This window comes from Pleuronectes platessa, chromosome 8, assembly GCF_947347685.1.
Source record: "Pleuronectes platessa chromosome 8, fPlePla1.1, whole genome shotgun sequence".
NCBI lineage: Eukaryota > Metazoa > Chordata > Actinopteri > Pleuronectiformes > Pleuronectidae > Pleuronectes > Pleuronectes platessa.
The window spans coordinates 26,597,879-26,616,413 of record NC_070633.1 but is presented as its reverse complement, the minus strand read 5'-3'; the positions used below and the strand labels follow the sequence as shown (position 1 = coordinate 26,616,413).

The following is an 18,535-nucleotide window of genomic DNA, read 5'->3' as shown; positions in this document are numbered from 1 at the left end:
CTGAGACTGTGGAACAACTTCTTTCAATCACAAGTCACCAACAACGATCCTGTCTCTCACGCCAACAGGAAAAATGAAAAACATTCATCTCAGCTGCTGCACATTTGTGATATTTGATGTTTTAGAAGTGGCCTGAGATGTTTCACACAAGCAAACTGACGGATAACACAAATGCTAAAGCCACAACAACTGAAACACAATCATTGTGGATGTGGATAAACAGTGAAGAACAGCTGTGTGTATATTACAACTTGCCATAAAACCAACTTTAATATCATAATATACAATACCCAGTTATACTTAGCTAGGAAATCAGATGAACGTAAGCAGTTAACCGAACTCTAGTTGTGTTTTAAGGATCTTGATGACCCACAACTTTGCCTAAACACCTCAGAGATGAATTATAATTCTGCATCTAATGATATATCTACTCTAGATGGCATCTCCTTATCTTTGATCCCGATATATCCTTTATACGCCTTTGCTATCTCCAGACAATTGGAGTTAAAGCTTCATAACATTTGTTTATTTGTCAGTCACATGATGATCACAATTGCATGTTTCAATATCACCACCCATTGTTGCCACCTTCTGTTGCGCTTGTGTTACCGATGTGTGTCTTTTGTGACTGTGTTGTGTCGCTCGTGTTGCCGTTAATGCGTTTGTGTGACATGTTTTGATCATTGTACAGCACTCACTTGAAAACAAGAGGATGCCTCCAGGGGTTTCTCTACTTGGCTTGTCGGTTTGTTGGTTTGTGTATTTGTTTGGCAGGATTGTACAAAACCGACTTAACTGCACCAAACTTATAAAATAAATCATTTAATGGGTTTCAGAACAACTCATTAAATTGAGGTACAGATGCAGGTTAAGGGGAACTGCAGGAATTTAAGCAAAAGGATGCATTGAAATAGTCGAGTCAAGTCGATAAAAACTAATAAATTCATGATGTTGATTGTATAACCTCTGAAATCTAATGAGGATTCAGATTTAAGCTCCTGTGAGTGGCGGTAAAATCTAAATGAATTAGGTCAAAGTTGACAAACAAACAAAGACAACAATCCAACCAGCAGCTGACGACTTAATGATCAGAGGTGAGAGCTTCTGTCACAGCTTTCTGTCTCACGCTGTGACCCCTCTTCAAACATATCCACTGATCAACAATTCAACAAGCTGATCAATCAATCTCCGTCAACCAGGCCTCGATGGGAGGTTGTGAGGGGGGGGGGGGGGGGTACTGGGGGACAGGGAGGATGGAGTGATGAATGAGAAGGGACAAACATGGGGTCGGAGGTCAGACAAAGACGCCCTCTGAAGAGGAAGCTGGGTCATCAAGGAAACATCTCTCAGGCCAGCAGCCTCGGAGTTACTGTTGAATGAAACTGAGTTGCATAGTTCGGACCCGACAAAGGAAGTAGAGAGCACAATGTGAGAGTATGAAGGGAATGGTGTGAGTCGCGGTTTCTTTAATTAACCGAATGTCGATGGTTATCTCTTCTATGTGTGAAATGGGGTGAATATTGATACACAATACATTTTGGGGGATTTTTTGGGGCCAATGCCAATACCTGCATTTCACATACTGATGCAGCGACTGATGTTTATATAAAAAGAAAATGTATCAATCAATTTCCTTATGAATAACTATAAATAAAAACATAACAACCAAATATAAAGAACTTGGTTTTCAGGCTAGTAAGATAACAGAAAAACAACAGAACTTAAAACTCCTGTACTTTCATTGAACCATCTTTTTGTTTACACATGATTATCAGAAAAAACAAACAAATGGAAATGCAAGTTGCACAACCGCCTCGACTCTGATGTGAGACAGGAATCAACAAATCATCAACCATCAAGCTGATGGCTTCACTTCTGAAAAACCTGCTCTGAACGTCCTGGCGATCACTAAACCTGCAGTAAGTCAGTCGGAGTCTTGTCATTTCTCTTTTTTCGAGTGAGCTTTTGGAGCAGCTCCATTCCCTTACTCTGTTTTTCTCACTGAGTCACACGCAGCGTTTTGCCAGATCGCTCAGCCAAGAGCACGATAAGAAGGGCCACACCTGTGAGACATTATTTGTTCACATTTGTGTATCAGAAGGTTGGGAAACAGGAAACCTTTTGCCCCTTTAGCCTCCTCTGATTTCAACTAATCATCCACTGATCCAAAAATCTAAATCTCTTTCATAATCTCCTCGAGACAAAGCAAACAGACGATACCCCGCTGATGAGATGGAATTATTACTCACTTTGATTGCCAGGAAGTTGAGCCCGCTCTCATTCGCCAGGGCCTTGGCGATCATGGTCTTGGAGCAGCCGGGGGGCCCGTAGAGCAGGACTCCTTTGGGTGGTTGGATGCCCATGCGGGTGAAGGCCTCGGGGTGCCTCAGGGGCCAGTCAACGGCCTGCTTCAGTTTCAGCTTCACCTCCTCCATCCCACCGACATCGGACCAGCGCACCTGCAGGGAGGAAACCGGGGGGAAATCAGGGAACTTTCAAGGATTAAGGAAACGTTTGGGGACACGATGCAGATGAGATATTGAGCTTCTCACGTAACATATTGTGAAAGCCTATAACATCACTTCCCCTCAGATAACGTCACTACCGACACCAAACTAACCAGTACATCCAAATTGTAAAGGGAGCAGCAGGAGCAAAGACGCTGTGACAATTGACAACCACCAAAACACGGAGGACAAGGAGGCTGTGACCCATTAATCTGAGTGACTGTGTGTGTTTAATAATGGGTGACGAGTGGGGTCAAAGGTCAGATGTGAACAGGTCCAGCTGCGTCTGGAGATGCTGAACACAAAATGTTTTAATTGAAATTAAAAAAGGAATGAAAAGGCATTAAAGGTTCAGTGTGTAGGATTTAGTGACATCTAGTGGTGAGGTTGCATGTTGCAGCTGAACACCCATCACCTCACCCTCCACTTCCAAACATGATGGAGAACCTGTGGCAGCTTCAGGTGTCCTAAAAACTCAAAAGGAGTTTAGTTTGTCCAGGTTGGGCTACCGTCAAAAACATGGCTGCCTAACTCTTACCACACTGAACCTTTAATAGAGCCAGAAGGAAAGAGCGACCCGGTTAGAATCCAGTCAAATATATGTAATCAATCAAAATGCATCATGCATCATGCATCATATATAATAGAAGTGGGCATGATTTCTAATAAATAATCACCACGGGTCTAATACACTGCTCCGATTCCCGTTCTTCTGAAATCTCATACAACGTCTAATCTGCGGCGGCTTACACGCGAACGCATCGCCAGCATCGAGTGCAGCAGACCAAACAAACTCTGATTGCACGCTGATGTCAGAGATGTTCTCATGTAACCCGCCGCTCCGGCTTTCTGACCGACCGCAGAAAAGAACGCAGAGTTCTTCCAGACCGATGACGGGGGTCGGCTGGGAGAGACGGGGGGGGGGGATGTTTAAAAGCATATTTGGGATGAGACGGAGGAACCGGGGGCCTCGGGTTGAACCGGGGGAGCCGCTGGACGGAGGGAACAACAACAGAGGGCTGCGGCCAATAGCTGTCTGTCTGACAGATGGAGGGAGGGAGGGAGGGAGGAGAGGGGGGAGAGAGAGAGAGTCCGGCAGCGAAGAACCGGAGGAGATAAAGCAGATAAGGAGGAGAAACTCATCCAAATCCCTCTCTCTCATCCTTCCTGTCTCTTTCTTCATTGCCCAACCGCTCTAGCCTCCCTTTCTCAGCTCTAATCCCTCCATCCCTCTTTCCCTCCTCCTCTATAACTTCACCATCCTTCTCTCCCTGCATGTCACCTTTATCTCTTCCCTTTATCTACCTTCATATCTGCTCATTCTCCATATCTCTGTGTTTCTTCCTCTGTCTTATCTCAGTCCTGTGCACTCCTTCTGCACACACTTGGCTGCAGCTCTGATTACATTTACATGCACACGCGAAGCCCTGGTTACTGTAACATCTGTGTATAGATGCATTGTGGGTAATGTAGACACATCTCTGGTTCTACTGCATCAGTTTTGATCATTCTTGTTTGAAAGGACGAAGGAGTGTGAAGCTGAATTGATGAAACTATTCTTTGAAATGATAGTTTCAGGGTTTGGGTGCAGTTTGCACGTTCTACCCGTGTCTCTGTCGGTTTTCTATCGACTCCAACTTCATTCCACTGTGCAAAGACATGCAGATTTGGGTTTAGGTGAATATGAGTCTCTATATAATGTCCTTTGGTCAAGTGACAGTCAAAAGCCACCAGGTTACTGACAGTAGCTTCATGTGTTCACCTCATTTCTCTGTTTCTTATCCGTCTCATCTCTACCACACTTCCTCTTCTTTCTTCTCTCTCCCACTTGACTCCCTCACTATCACACCCTCCTGCTCCCTCTCCCTTAAATACTGCTTCTTACCTCTCTCTCTTCACTCTCTTTCACATGCTCGCTCACCACCCCCCCTCGCCCTCCCTCCCTTCCTTCCTCCACTCTCCGTCCAGAGGTAACACATCCCAGGCCACCGGCGCCGTCTCCGGGGTACGAAGCACCTAATGGAAACCTGGCGTCTGGCCACATACTGTAAATACCGTACAATTTATGGACAGCGCCGAGTGAGAGAGGGGGAAAGGACAGATGGAGGGGAGGACAGGAAGGGATAGAGAGAGAGAAAGAGGAGTGTTGCAGAGATGAGGAGATACTGCAGGACGGAAGCAGACAGGCGAACCAGAACGCTCATTTGAGGGCCCGGAGAGGAATGAAATGAAATAAAGAGTGGAGTGAGATAAAAGCAACAGTAAAAACAGGCTCATGGTCAGAGAGAGATGGAGGAAACAGGTGAGCGGGAGGAAAAGAGATAAACGAAGAAACATGGAAAAGAACAGACGCAGAGGAGACGTTGTGCCAAAGACGTTTAGTGTCTGAACCACAGACTTTATATGAAGATGGACGACACTTCTCCACTTTCTCCCGTCCAACAGAAATGAAGCCAAAGTATCCTGGACACCAGCGCTGCCAACGTGCACTGTTTGACTCCTGGAGGCAGAGTCTGGGCAGCAGTGATTAGAAACTGACTAATGAACCATCATCATCTCTCGTGCTTTCACACACTGAAGTCTGGACATTTTCCTGACATTTTCCAGAGGGGAGTTAGTCTGAAAAAGCATCTTCTACTACTTTTCCTCTCTGGTAAAATGGCTGAAAAAAGTAAAAACGCGTAAAATTCAGAGCGATAACATTTCTATCGTGTTATACTTTGATTCTCCAGTGCTTTTCAATAGATCCTGAGTTTGATTCTAGAAAATAAAGTTGTCTGTTATCAAAAGGATCAAACAACCTGACACCTGATAATCCTTATGGGTGTGACAGTTCATCTCCAGTTCTCACATGCGATGTGTGCGTCAGGTCGACCACACGTCAGTAAACATTTCTGGATTCGTGACATGACACCTCGTCTTTATGCGGCGAGCAGCAGTGAGACAATGCAGTGGACAAATTCCTGTCATTTCACGGTGTATGATATCATAAAAGACAAGTAAAGTCGTCCCTCAGGCACAGGGGACGTAAATTAAAGAAGCGCTTTAAGAGTGACGTGCAACTCAACCCTGCTATCTGAACCAGATTTAGCAGGTTAGGGGATTTAAAGGCCTCCAGCCTCCGGGTTCAGTGACAACATCCTTTTCCGAGCTGCCAATCATCCCGAGTGCAAATCCATCACTAGCCTCCGTCCATCGAGAGGCCAGATGTGCAACGCGACTCCGTTCACTCCTCACCCTCCCCTTGTTCCTGTGGCGGACTCGATGGAGTCATTGTGAGGAAATCACAATACAGAGAGTCAGATTAATTGAAAGGCTCTTTCTGTCACGAGCGTCTGTGGAATTAGAAGCCAATGTTTTGACTCACACCTCCGTGCTGTGTGTTTTTCCGCCTCCCTCCCTCCCGTCCTTTCTGTACGAGACCCAGTTATTATCTTTTACTGTTGTTTTCTGAACTTTACAAGGGGCCTCTCAGGCTCTGGCCCTTTGATGGGGTGGAGAGGAGGGTGGGGGGGGGGTGGGGGGGGGGACTTCTCAGACACAGAAACTCAAGGGAGACGAGGAGGACGTTTAAAAAGGAGGAATAAATGGGCTTGTTATACAGCTGCCAAATGAAAATATTAAAGCCAGACTGCACGGTGGAGGATGATTATTTAAAAATGAAGCAATGGTGGTTAAACAAGAGAAATGTCAAAGAGAGGAAGAGTTCCTTGTCGCAAAACAAGCAAAGGATTAAGAGTGAACTTTGAATTTATTTACATGTAAATAAAACGTAAATGGAGAGCCGCGACGTGCAGAGCTCAAATCTCCAGATACGTGATCTGAGAGAGTTTCCGAGGAACTCGAGGCGTGTGTTCATCCGGCACCGCTGGAAGTTTCTTATATAAAATGGATTAGAAACAAATGTTTGCACTCATGTGGATATAATCAAGTCCGGGGCTCTGCGGCTGGCCTTTCAGCTGAGCTGTGCTAGGGGGATACAGCAAAGTCTCTTGTTTCCACGAACCGGCCGCAAGGACTGAGCGTCTCCGGGTGAGCTCAGTGCAGAGGGAGAGAGGAGGGGGGGCGGGGCAGGCGGGCGGGTGGGGGTGAAGGGATAGGAAGGAAGTTTCTTCTTCTTCTTCTTCTCCTCCTCCTCTTTCTTTCTCTCCTTTTTTATTTTGGTTGCTGGCAGGAGCCATCAGCGACCCGATCTGCTTTCAATTACCGGTGGAGGATGATGTTAGCCCTCTTCCTGTCCGTTATGTCTTACACATGCAAACTCCAAAACATCCTGCAGTCTCACCACTGTCCTCTCATCCCACCGAACCCCCCCCCCCCCCCCCACCCCCCATCATCCCTCGCTCCACTCGTTCTCCCTCCGTTCGCTGAGAGCAAAGTGATTCATCTGCGTTGCAGCGGAGGGTAAAATGGCCACAGGGTCATTTCCACTCCTCCTGATCCTGACCTCTAACTTTTAAGTGCGGGTGATTCGGTGGTTCGCGGTCCGAGGAGGGTTTCTGGGATTTTTTTCCGAACGTAGCGTTAGAGAGACAAAACTGGGTGATGAGCTTTTTCGCTTTTTCTTGTGGTGATAAGTGACGATTCTGTTTGTTTTGTGCTTTAATTAAAAAGAAGGCAGACTAATCCGAACCAGTCTGCTTCCTCCCGAGGCCACGCAGGGTCTGAGTGCAGCTGGGACACGACTAATGCTGATTACAAACACGGGATCCAATGCAGATGGTGTCATTAAAGATGATGCTATAAACTGGGCAGGCACGTGAAGGGAGGGTCTCCACGCTCCATGTGCCTCTTAATGGTTTTTCTTCCTCTACTCGCGTGATTCTCTCCCGAGTCGTGAACGACGTGTCGCAGCTGAAGCGTAACCACATGTTCCTTCCTCTGTCTCTTGTTTGTTCTGCAGCGGGGGGGCCGACTTCCCAACTCCGTGTACTGGTCACTTGTGGTTCGGGGCGCCGCTGCCAAGTCTTTGACCAAGTCCTCTAAAATGTCTTATGAAACACAAACGTTTTGATTTCTTTACATGGTCTCCTCATTAAATTCGGATGTTTTATTAGATGCTGCAGCTTTATATCATCAGTGAGCCCCCGGAGGTTTTCACATGAGGAGAACTTCAAAGTGAATCTGTGTTTGTTTTGGACGCTGCTCCGCTCAGATGGAGGATCTGCATCTTTTATTGCTCTTTGTAGAATCTTTTCTAAAAAGGTGCTTATTAACGTCTCCGACTTGCTCTCTGAAAACGTTTCATATGTTTTATTGTGTTGTCTTTTCTAGAGAGGTGCTACTAAACTTCTTCCCACTTGTTTACTCACATCTTTCGACCGGTTGCTTTTCCCTCGGCCCTCCTGGCGAACACGCAGACAAACTCTGGAAAGATTTCAGAACCATATCCGTCTTTTTCTGGGCCTGGAAAGCATCACTCTCTTCTACATAACGACTTTTCCAAGGGTCCAGTATCGATTGCAGGAAGTCAGAAACCTCACCAGCGTTCTGACCACAGGAACCAGGTCTGCATGCTTTTACTCTGACATGTTCCGAAGCCAGAAACTCGATTTGTGTTAGAGAGCTGACCGATGTGGATACTGCTCTTTGTGAGTGAAACCTTTACACTAAGCTGTCGTTATCGAACCCTTATGACAATGAAATGCAATAGAGGCTTGATATTTTACCATTTAACCATAAGCTTTGATATATATAACCATAAATAAGAGGAAACACGATATTAAACGTTGATACCAATGTGTCTGTGATGGGCTCATATCGGTGGATTGTTTAAAAGTTGATGGTTTTTCTAAAACATTAAGAGATGGTGGGAGGACATATAAAGCTGAGAGGGAGTTTACCTTGGGCACATCTATAGAAACCTCCCTCATGGCGCTGGGCTTCACAGCGGACATGGCCCACTGGAGGTCCTGCTGGGTGACGGTCACCGTGCCCATCAGCTGCTGGTCTGATGGTTGCTGGGAACCTCCCAGTGCTCGTCTGAGTGCATGTAAACCTGTACACAGAGAGTTCACACATGTTACAAGTCTCAGTGGATCAGAGGAAAGGAAAAACAGAATCCACAGAGCTGCTGTGCTGCCGAGGAGGCAAAAGTTCAGAAAATCTGTTTCACTCCAAAAACAACAGGACAACAGAGATGAAAAGAAGTCACTTATAACAGAGTTCATGAAAAAAAAGCTTGTTTCAGAAGTGATCCGACCACAAGAGGCTGCAACAGAAGAGGTGAATCACAGAGAAAACAAAGGGCTGTGACTTGAGGCACAAACAGGGACGTGGAAGTTGTGTTTGTTTGCCTAGAGAAGCATCGCCAGTGTCGCTGTGGCTCGGAGGTGGTTTTTTTATTCTTTTATTCCAAACCCACTTGCACCCAGTCCAACTCTGTACTGAAAACATTCAGGCTTGTACACGCTGAGTTGATACATGCCTCGCGAAAACGCAAATCTCAAAATGAACACTAATTCCTCTCTGAAGGCGAAAATAATTGGGCCGGCATTATCGGAGAGAAAAGCGAGTGGGCCGAGAGGAAGGGAAGTGTAATTGAAGCGCTTAAGGTTTTGAATGCCTTTCGGTTTGGGAGATTTCTGCATCTGAACAAAAAGAAGACGGCAAAACAAACAGTTGGCGTGTCAGAATCAAGAAGGAGCCTTTGTTTGAGGAGCGACTCGCAAGTTTGACCCGAAGGAGACGAGGACTCCCGGGCACAGACCGACCTGCAACAGGCCGAGGTGACGAATGAGAGCAGACACAAAGTGCTGCACACACCTCGGGAGGAGAGAACCTAAAGAACCTCCCAGGCTCCATTCAGACGAACACCGCTCACACACACACACACATCGGGCATTCGTGTAATTTAACCAGGAAGCAGATGCTCTTCTCTGCAGTCGGTCGCTTGGTTACAGAAAAAACACACAAACAAGAAACAACACTAGTGAAAAGTGAGAACGAGGATTTGTTGGCGGCTGCGTTGCTGATCTGCTGTTGTTTGCACAGGAAGCGCCCGTCTGTGCCGAGGAGCGAGGGCGTGAGGGCTGTGGTGTGACTTCAGTGTTTCTAGAAATAAAAATAAAATATATAAAAGTATATGTATGAGGCCGTAAATCTTACGATGCTGCAACAACAACAGAAAACTTTGTGAAAAATGAATAGATTGGAGAGATTTTACTTTGAAACGGAAACAGGTTGCAGATAGATAGATAGATAGATAGATAGATAGAGAGATAGAGAGATAGAGAGATAGATAGATAGATAGATAGATAGATAGATGGATAGATAGATAGATACTTTATTAATCCCGTTGGAAATTTAGATCATCCAGTAGCTTAGCTGCTGGAGTGGATAGTACAATAAAATATATCTATATAAAAACAACAGAAAAAAATATATATAAATATTTAACTATATAAGAAGTTGTGTTTGCAGATATCTATTTGTATGTTTATGACATATTCCACAGATTAAAATTGAAATTCTATTTGTCCGAGGATGAAAACGAGAAGCTGTGCATGAAGAGGACGCAGATCAAGATGTTCTTCATATGTCAAAAGCAAAACTCTGGAATATGTCCGGACCCAACAGCTCAAGGTCCTGAAAAAGTGGTGTTGATATACTACTAAGGATGTTGATCTGAATTTGTATTTCATTCCTACAGCAAAATCGGAATATGCTGTTAATCACAGGAATGTGAAACCATCAGTCACACGGATTCGTTTTTCTGTTTGCAATTTTCTCCCCTGTACATTACAGAACAGGGTCTGCAGGTGGGTCTGGTTGCAATATTGCAAACATCACTAAACAGCCTGGGAAGAATGTATGAGAAAGCAGTGGAAAGAGGACCAAGCAGGAAACAGCATGTGTACGTCAGCTTGCATCCAGCTGTGCAGATTTAACCCCTGCAGGTGGGAGGACAGGTCACCTCCCAGTGAATTACATGCAGTGATTAGTAGTTATACAAAACCAGCCACAACCATGTTTCCAAACCCAGAGCTGTACATTAGGCTGTGATGTGCACACATCACACACACAGACGCACACACATAAACTCTTGGCTTCCTCTTCTGAGCGAAAGAGGGGTGGGGGGGGTCTGAGCAGGAGTTGGGGTGGCGAGGGCTGCAGGAGAACGGACGTGGTCCAGGGCTGGGGGCCAGGGAGCAGACGAGAGGGGATTTACGATCAGACAAGGCTGCATCCTGTTTATATATTTCCAGGACCCGTCCGACTGGGCGAGTGACGGACAGGCCGAGAGGAAAAGAAGAAGAGGAGGAGGAGGAGGAGGAGGAGGAGAAGGAGGAGGAGACACACAATTAATGCGAGCAGGTTCGTCCTCTGCGAGCTCGCCAAGCCGCGGCCAATGTGTTCCCCAGTCCCGGCTCCCCTGACGTCTGATGTCTTTCTTTTGAGCTCTTTCTCTCTCCATCCCAGTTCGCCCACCCTCCTCCTCCTCCTCCTCCTCCTCTCCCTCGCTCTCAGTCCCCAGTGGTCTTAACATCCCATCATTCCACCTGGCTTCCACTTCAGCTCTTCATCTGCGTTAATGCTTCAGACCGCACAAAAACATCTGGTCCGAGTGGAGGGGACGGGGCCGGACAGGATGTGGAAGGAAGCCGGGGCGAGGAGGGAGATGAGGAGCACCAGCCACAACACCACGTGCACTCAGCCCAGACCATCAGCTGCCTGCCCTGAGGAGGTGGAGGCCGCTGCAGGGATTACGATGGAAGAACCGGAGAAACTTAAAAACTTTGTCTAGGAAGTCAAGAGAGTCCCCAAAGTGTATATTTGTTTCATTAACAATGTGTTTACACGATAATCTATCAAATAACTCCTGTAATCTCCATCTGTAGGGAGGAGGAAGGAATCCTTCATCTTGTCGGCTTCACATTTGGCATTTGAGTTTTTGCTTCAGGCCAAAGGAAGTCTGGTGTCCAATACGGTTGTGATTTGGAAACTTTCGATATTTATAAACTTTGAATAAAAAAGGCGACCGGAGCTCTGAGGCAGCAGCGGCTGGGACTCATCAGCTTAAGTGATGAAGTCGATCACAACAAGAGAGCACTGAGCAGCAACTGGTCCTCCAGGTCAGGGTTCAGCCTACTGGTTTTATAGTGCATCCCAGTTACTGCAGGTCACTTTTACAGTTTGAGAGAGAAAACGGCCTCCGGCGTCAACACAGGCCAAACAAACAGCCCATTGCAAACATGTTGAGAACTCACACGGCACCAGTTTAAAGAGACAAAGAGTAGGTTTATTAATTAGAGTGAAGTCTTTGCTTTATATGGCCTTTTTCCATAATTAAAATGAAGTAAAGACACCTGACTTCTCAATCCAGGACAGTATAATCTGGACAGAATAAGGGAAACAGGATCTTTATAGAAACAAGGCTGTAGCTAAACCCCACAGACTCAAAGCAGGTGACAAACAATCACGTGAATCTGTCTGGACTGAATGAAACTCCTCTCTGACCGGAGGGGAAACTGGCTTCGTGGAGCCTGGACACCCGCAGGGCAGAGGAACCGGGATTCAGAGATGTGACTTCAACACGGTGCCGTGGGGATTCTCTCTCTCCTGACTGCTCTTGGCTGACTCCGTGCTCACATTTGGTTTAGTTATGAAAACATCCGATGGGAAGGGAGGTTGGAAAAAAAAGAGGCAACACAACACAATTTAATCTGAACCTTATGTGGACTCATTTTCCTCTTTCTCTCTCTCGCTCTCTCTCTGTTTCTCTCTCTCTCTCTCTCTCTCTCTGTTTCTGCACTCGTTTCCAGAATGCTTCGAATAAGCCAGAGATCTATTGGGAATTGAGTAAAAAAAAAAGGGGCCCCCTAAATGAACAAGAATGCACATTTGCAAAACATCACAACAAGGCCCAAACTAGGTATGGAGGAGAGGGTAGAAGTGGTTTCACAGAGCTGAGGGTCGGTTAGTTGTGGTTTTTCCAACAGGGATGTTCTTAATTACAGCATCTGGGTTCGACACAGACCTTCCCCCAAATCAAGGCCTTGTCTTCAGGGGGTCACCTCCAAACTGCCCCCCCCCCCCCCCCGACTAAAGAATCAAACCCCTAAATACGAAACATTACGCTCAAAGAAACTTCGACTTATGATGAGACCACAAGTAAAGTTAAGACAGGAATCCTCCTTTCTTCTCAAAGGCTTTGATTCAACGAGATCCACAGATCAGCTTCGATCAGGGACCAGGGTCGAGACTGGGAGGTGTGTGTTTGTTAGAGGCTGATCCGTTCACCCATTGGCTGATCAAATAAATAAATAGGCTAAATCGACCAATAAGAGGCTTTCACAGACATATCAGGTTTCAGGTTTGTCGATCATTAAATTGTCTTAATCCTAGTTCTAGATCTTTGGTTGTATTTGCCTTTTCTTTATAGTTATTCATGATAAAGTTTTGGGTTAAAATGTAAAATATCAAGCCTCAATTAAATGTCTCTGTCATAAAGGTTTGATGACGACATCTCAGGAATCTTTTCTAGCTTTTTCTTTAATATGCAAATCTTAAAATATTAAAAACTCGCAAACACTGACAACTGCCTCAAAACTCCTTAATAGGCTATAATAGTATTTTGACTGGTGTGTGTTTCTTAGAGCCTGATCTGTATCCTGTAACTAAATGAAGAAGTGATTAATTCATGTAACTGTTGTAAAACCAGTGAGGAGGAGAAAGCATGGAGGTGAGAGGTGCACGGAGGTTAAATTCCTGTCAGAGACGTCAAAAAGTGAATCTCACAAAGCTCCAGTGTGAAGACGCAGCAGCTCATCCTGCTGCAGGGACGGAGAGTAGAGAGAAATCAATCTGCACCTCCACATTACGACGGGGGGGGGGAATCAGGCCTGAGCGTCGAGCTGCAGCTCTGCAGCGCCGCTGTCCTCAGATGAATTGTGAAATTCTTTGGGCATTACACCATCACACAACCACAGGAACGTTTTCATTACTCGCCGGGGCTTCCGGAACACTCTCTGCACCTGTATTTACAAAACCCAACATCTGTTCCCGGAGCCGGAACACCACAATAATATGTCCTCTTAAAGAGCGCGCAGACAAACACACACACACACACACACACACACACACACACACACACACACACAAAGGCAAACACATGTGCTCACACACACAAACCGAAACCTTAACCCTAAAAACATGTCTTTGCCTTTATATTTCATGACTAACATAATGAGGATTTACATTTGTAATACTTACACCAGACACACACATACAAACACACACACAGGACTCGCAACACACACACACACACACACACACACAGCTGTCACTGAAGGTAAGAGCCGGGGTTAAGGAGTACAAGCAGCACATTTCCGGGTTTTATAAACAGAGGCCTCAAATAAACCTCACATGCTGATCCACCAGATATTTATGTGACTCGTCCTGAAAATTCCTCAAGTGTCTTTAAAAGGACAGACGAGTCGGCAAAAGCGCTTTATAAGGAGAGAGAGCGCCGCTGTAAACACCAGCGAGCATTCGGCCCTGTTTGGCCCATTTGCTCTTCCGCCGCACAAATTATGTCAAACACACAAAACACAATTTGTTTCTGCTGCTCGTTTCCACGCGGCTGCGGCGAAGCCACCGGAGACGGTTTCCTGCAACTCGTCGCTCAAATGCTCAAATACCAAAGTACTTTGTTTTCTCGGGGGGGGGGGGGATTTACACAAAGCGCGTTCAACCAACTCACTTTACATATTCACCACAGACATCATTTAGGCCGTTTAGTCTGAGTCGGAGATCTGGATGCTGGACATCGAGCCAGATCTTTTTTAAACGAAACAACCGAAAGCCTTTCAGCTCGGTGCAGAGTTGTGTGTTTATTATTCTACATAATCAATTTTAACTGGCTCTTTTTGTTCCAGCGGGCTTCCCCTGTTTAGAGAGGCTTGTAAACAGTGTGTCCGGATGTGGCACAAACCAAACAAGCACATGCACGCACACACACACACGCACGCACTACCCCCCCCCCAGCAAACGTGTGCACTCACACACACCAGTTGCACTGTTTAGACTGTGGAAGTGAGTCATCCGCTCGAACCGGGATCAGTGGAACGCCGGCAGGACGGCAGAGCGACGCCCTGAGTCTGCGAGGCCCCACCAGACCACATGATAGCTGCTGATACCACACCAAGCACCTGGAGGGATTCACTATGAAAAGAGGTTTTGTGTAATCTGCACTGCGCTGGGAACGGGGTCAACGCAACGTGTGGGTAAACAGCATCGGAAGGAATCAGCACATATGTGGTTCTACAGGAGGAAAAATAATTTTCTCAGAGATCTAGTGAAACGACCAAACAACTCCCTCTGGGGTTCTGTCCCAATCCTGCTAATTCTAACACAACCTCTATAAGAGAACACTGTCCACTTCTCAAGAGGTCTGATCATGAGGTAAAATCATCTGCTATTAATAAGGAAACAATCATTTGCGAATCTCTATCCTTTAATTGTCTCATGAGCCTTTACCCTGGGGACTTCCTGAGGGACCCTGCTCCCTATAGGCTCTGGTTTGTTTGTTTGTCTGTTACTTAAACAGGATTATGTAAAAACTACTTGACAAACTACCATGAAACTTGATGGAAGGATGTGGTGTGTCTCGATCAGCCTGGATCGTTGCACAGATAAATTGATTGGTAAAAGATATGAGGGGAAACCTATTGAACAATATCCTCTAAATAGGCATTAATCGTTTTGTTTTGTGGACCAGACATGGAGCTGCACGTCTGCACGATGTCTCCATCGAGTCGGTGCCGACACGTGTCCGACCTAAAGCCCGTGCAGCCGGACTGACGTGACGAGGAGCTCCATCAGGAACATGTTTATAAATATAGAGCTGCTGGTTGTGCAGGTCGTACATTTTTCTGATCTGTGACTAACACGGAGCAGTAGATCATCTTCGTGTGTACGTAAATCTGTCGACCTGCGAGGAGCCGTGATGAAAACCACGTCCACTTCAGACCCTGAGACCGAGAGGAGGGAGACGAGTGGACGACAGGATCCACGGCTGATAAGACACTGAGGAGGACGTGGTTTCACTGTCCCTGAATCTGTTCGTCCTTCTATCTATCTATCTATCTATCTATCTATCTAGTTTTGATTAGTTCTTCCTTTGCAGTTTAAACGAATGAATCATTGTTTGTGAGTCTACCTGCTCTCAGCCCTGCATACATTACATTCAAGGCTATATGACATTCGCCCGCTAGGGGGCATCATTCCAGGGTTACTACAGTTCAGATGTGGTGGAGCGTTGACGTCTCCTCCTGCAGCAGTGAACGGTGAAGAAGCTCATTATGAACTTTAATTTATTTTACACTGGAAACACTGTTTTCTACACAAACTATACATTCGTCAAACATATTCAAATAACACAACTAAATAATTTCCTCTCTGCCAAATTATGTTCAGTTTTATAATGGTTTTAGATCAATATTGCCAGATACTGCAGAGGAACACAGCCTCTGAACACTAAGAAGGAGCTCCCATCACTATTATTTCAAACTTTTAACTATACAGAACTTTGACATTCACAAAGAAAACAACCGTTATATAAAAAACGTCTCCTCTAGAGTATTCCGGGATCTTTTCGTGGCCTTATTAGGAGATTTGAATGTTTTTTTTTTCCAGTGACTCCGTTCTACGTCATTCAACGAGCAGAATACATGTTGTTCAGTAAACGTTCCAACAAACTCTGATTTTAAACCCGAAGCCCTTTTCCTGTCAGATGACACCACACACAGTTTGCATTAACGTAAACTTTGCATAAACACGTTTCCCAGGAGAAAGGAGCCATCAGGTAAACATGGCGTCTTAAAACCGAGACGCATTCCTGCTCCTCCTCTGCAGGTTTTTAAAATCCTTCCTTTCATGAAGGGATCACGGCGTCCGACCTGGATTCCCTCGGTCAGTGCACACGATGTAAAGCGCAGGTTTTCTTAATAATTTGTTGCGCTCATTGGAGGCTTACGGGGGGATTTGAGGTGACCTTGATGAAACGGCCTCTTAATGGATGTGGTATGAGCGCGCTCTTGCGTTACATTGCATTCGACAAACCGGCCGATCGGCTGTAATTAAGCGATTATGGAACACATCTGTCGTCAAGAAGTTGTTTCTGGGGCTCGGTACAACCTCAACTGGACAAACAAAAACTTTCCCTGATGACGTCAATAGTTCCATCCGTTCTTACGCACTCACGAAACAGACACACACACAAACACACACATACACAAAACACAGTAAACAGCCCCATGGCCTCGTCATCCTTCCCTTTGCTTTCTGCTGAGGTAAAGAATTGATTTAAATAGTCGTATTCTCTGATCTATAAGCAGGTTGGTATTGTACTAAAGGCAGGATGTGACCCCCCCACCCCCCCACCCCCTCACCACCACAACCTGCTTCTTGTCTGTGTGTGTGTGTGTGAGTGCATCGAGGCCCATATGTGCGTATGCGTGCCTGCCTCTCTGCAGCTGTGCAAGGTGGATCTTGTGCGTGACCCTTTGCGTGTCACCCCCTGGTTTGTATTTGTCAGGAAGCGGCCGGTCGGAGTGTGCGTTCCCGCAGCAGCTCATTGTTACCTGAGCGGCAGAAAGGAAACAACTGCAGTTCCTACTCTGTGTGTTGTTTTTGTGGCTTGTTGGCTTTTGTTCCTTTCAATGAAAAGCACGGGAGGAAAAAACACACACACGTCGAACTTGTGGGTACATGTGTGCGTTGTGTGTCCGTTGTTTAATGTGCATTCAAGCTATGTGTGTGTGGGGGGGGGGGGGGGGGTTCAGAGAGGGTGGATGCACACACACACTTCGCAACTCTTCATCTTTGCTCTCCACCTTCTATCAACAAAAGGATGAAATGATTACGTGCTGGTGATGTTATAATTATCACCAGTTACACAAAACCTCTCCGTGTTTTTCAGCTCGTTGCTTTGGTTTCAATGTTTTTGGTTAAATTTCACCGCTCTCACAAAACGACACTGTCCGTCCACCGGGGCCCAGCAACACCCTCTAAGTCAATCAAGCCTCCTTTGCACCATAAGTGAATTTACACACTTTTCTGTTCTCCAGGTTGATGCTGGAGGAAGTTAATTCTCTTTCTTTGAATTCTGGAGGTCAGAAAATCCTCCCTCATCTGGAAGTTAGTTCCCTAACTTCACATTAGAGAATGAATTATGAATGAAGCTAAAGGTTGTGACACATAAACCTCAGATGGTTAGATGAATGTTTTGTTCCGCTGATTTGTCAGATAGATATTTATCATTTGCATGAAGCCAGATTCTTTATATCTACTTCACATCCGTTTGTATTATATCTGTACTTTATAATAAGTTTGAATGAGTCCACAGGCAGAAGGTGAAGCCTGAACGAAGCCTTTACTGAATTCTGAGGATCTGTTTGCTCGCCTGTGGTGTTCTTCCACAGGCCTGTGTTTGTTCAGTGATTTGGGTTTTGGAGATTTTGGGGGAAGCGAGCACAGTCGACCGGGGTTGGGGGGGGGGGGTTGTTGTCTCCCTCCGGGGCGCGAGGAGGTTTCTCCGAAAACACTGCCAGCCACGTCTGGACCTCTGCGGACAGTAAATCACACTCTGCACCGGAGCGCTTCCACACAGCAGCCCTGGCTCCCTCCTCAGCTGGAAATGCAATACGCCACGTACCCCCGGCCCGGGGACCACCCAGCATGCACATGGGGTCACACACACACACACACACACATGGAAAAACAAACGTGCATGTGCTCGTGCAATCACACACCCCCCCACAATCAAACACATGTAGATACACACGTATACAAGCCGGCGTGTTTGTCCTCGGGATGTGAGGTGGATGGCTTGTGGCGGTAGGAGTGAGGGGGCCGAGGAATTTCACAACAAGTGGTGGTTTCGGTGGTTTCGCTCACTGGGATCTGAAAACCACAGAAACTCCCGACTTCCTCTTTTGCAAAAAATATCAAAGGCAGCTTGAGAGTCTGTGTTCAAAGTGAGTCGGACTCCAAGAAGACATCGAGAAATAGTTATTAAAAACTAA

At 46.0% G+C, this 18,535-nt stretch overlaps 1 protein-coding gene across 1 annotated transcript in view; it reads right to left on the bottom strand.

Annotated features, from left to right (window-relative positions):
- Positions 1–18,535, bottom strand: part of spata5 (spermatogenesis associated 5) — a 77,890-nt gene that overhangs the window by 52,700 nt on the left and 6,655 nt on the right. The window contains exons 11-12 of the mRNA XM_053428704.1: positions 8,351–8,505; positions 2,250–2,459 (exon numbers count right to left, since the gene is read on the bottom strand). Of these exons, the coding sequence (XP_053284679.1) occupies positions 2,250–2,459; positions 8,351–8,505 (365 nt within the window). The remainder of the gene's footprint in view (positions 1–2,249; positions 2,460–8,350; positions 8,506–18,535) is intronic.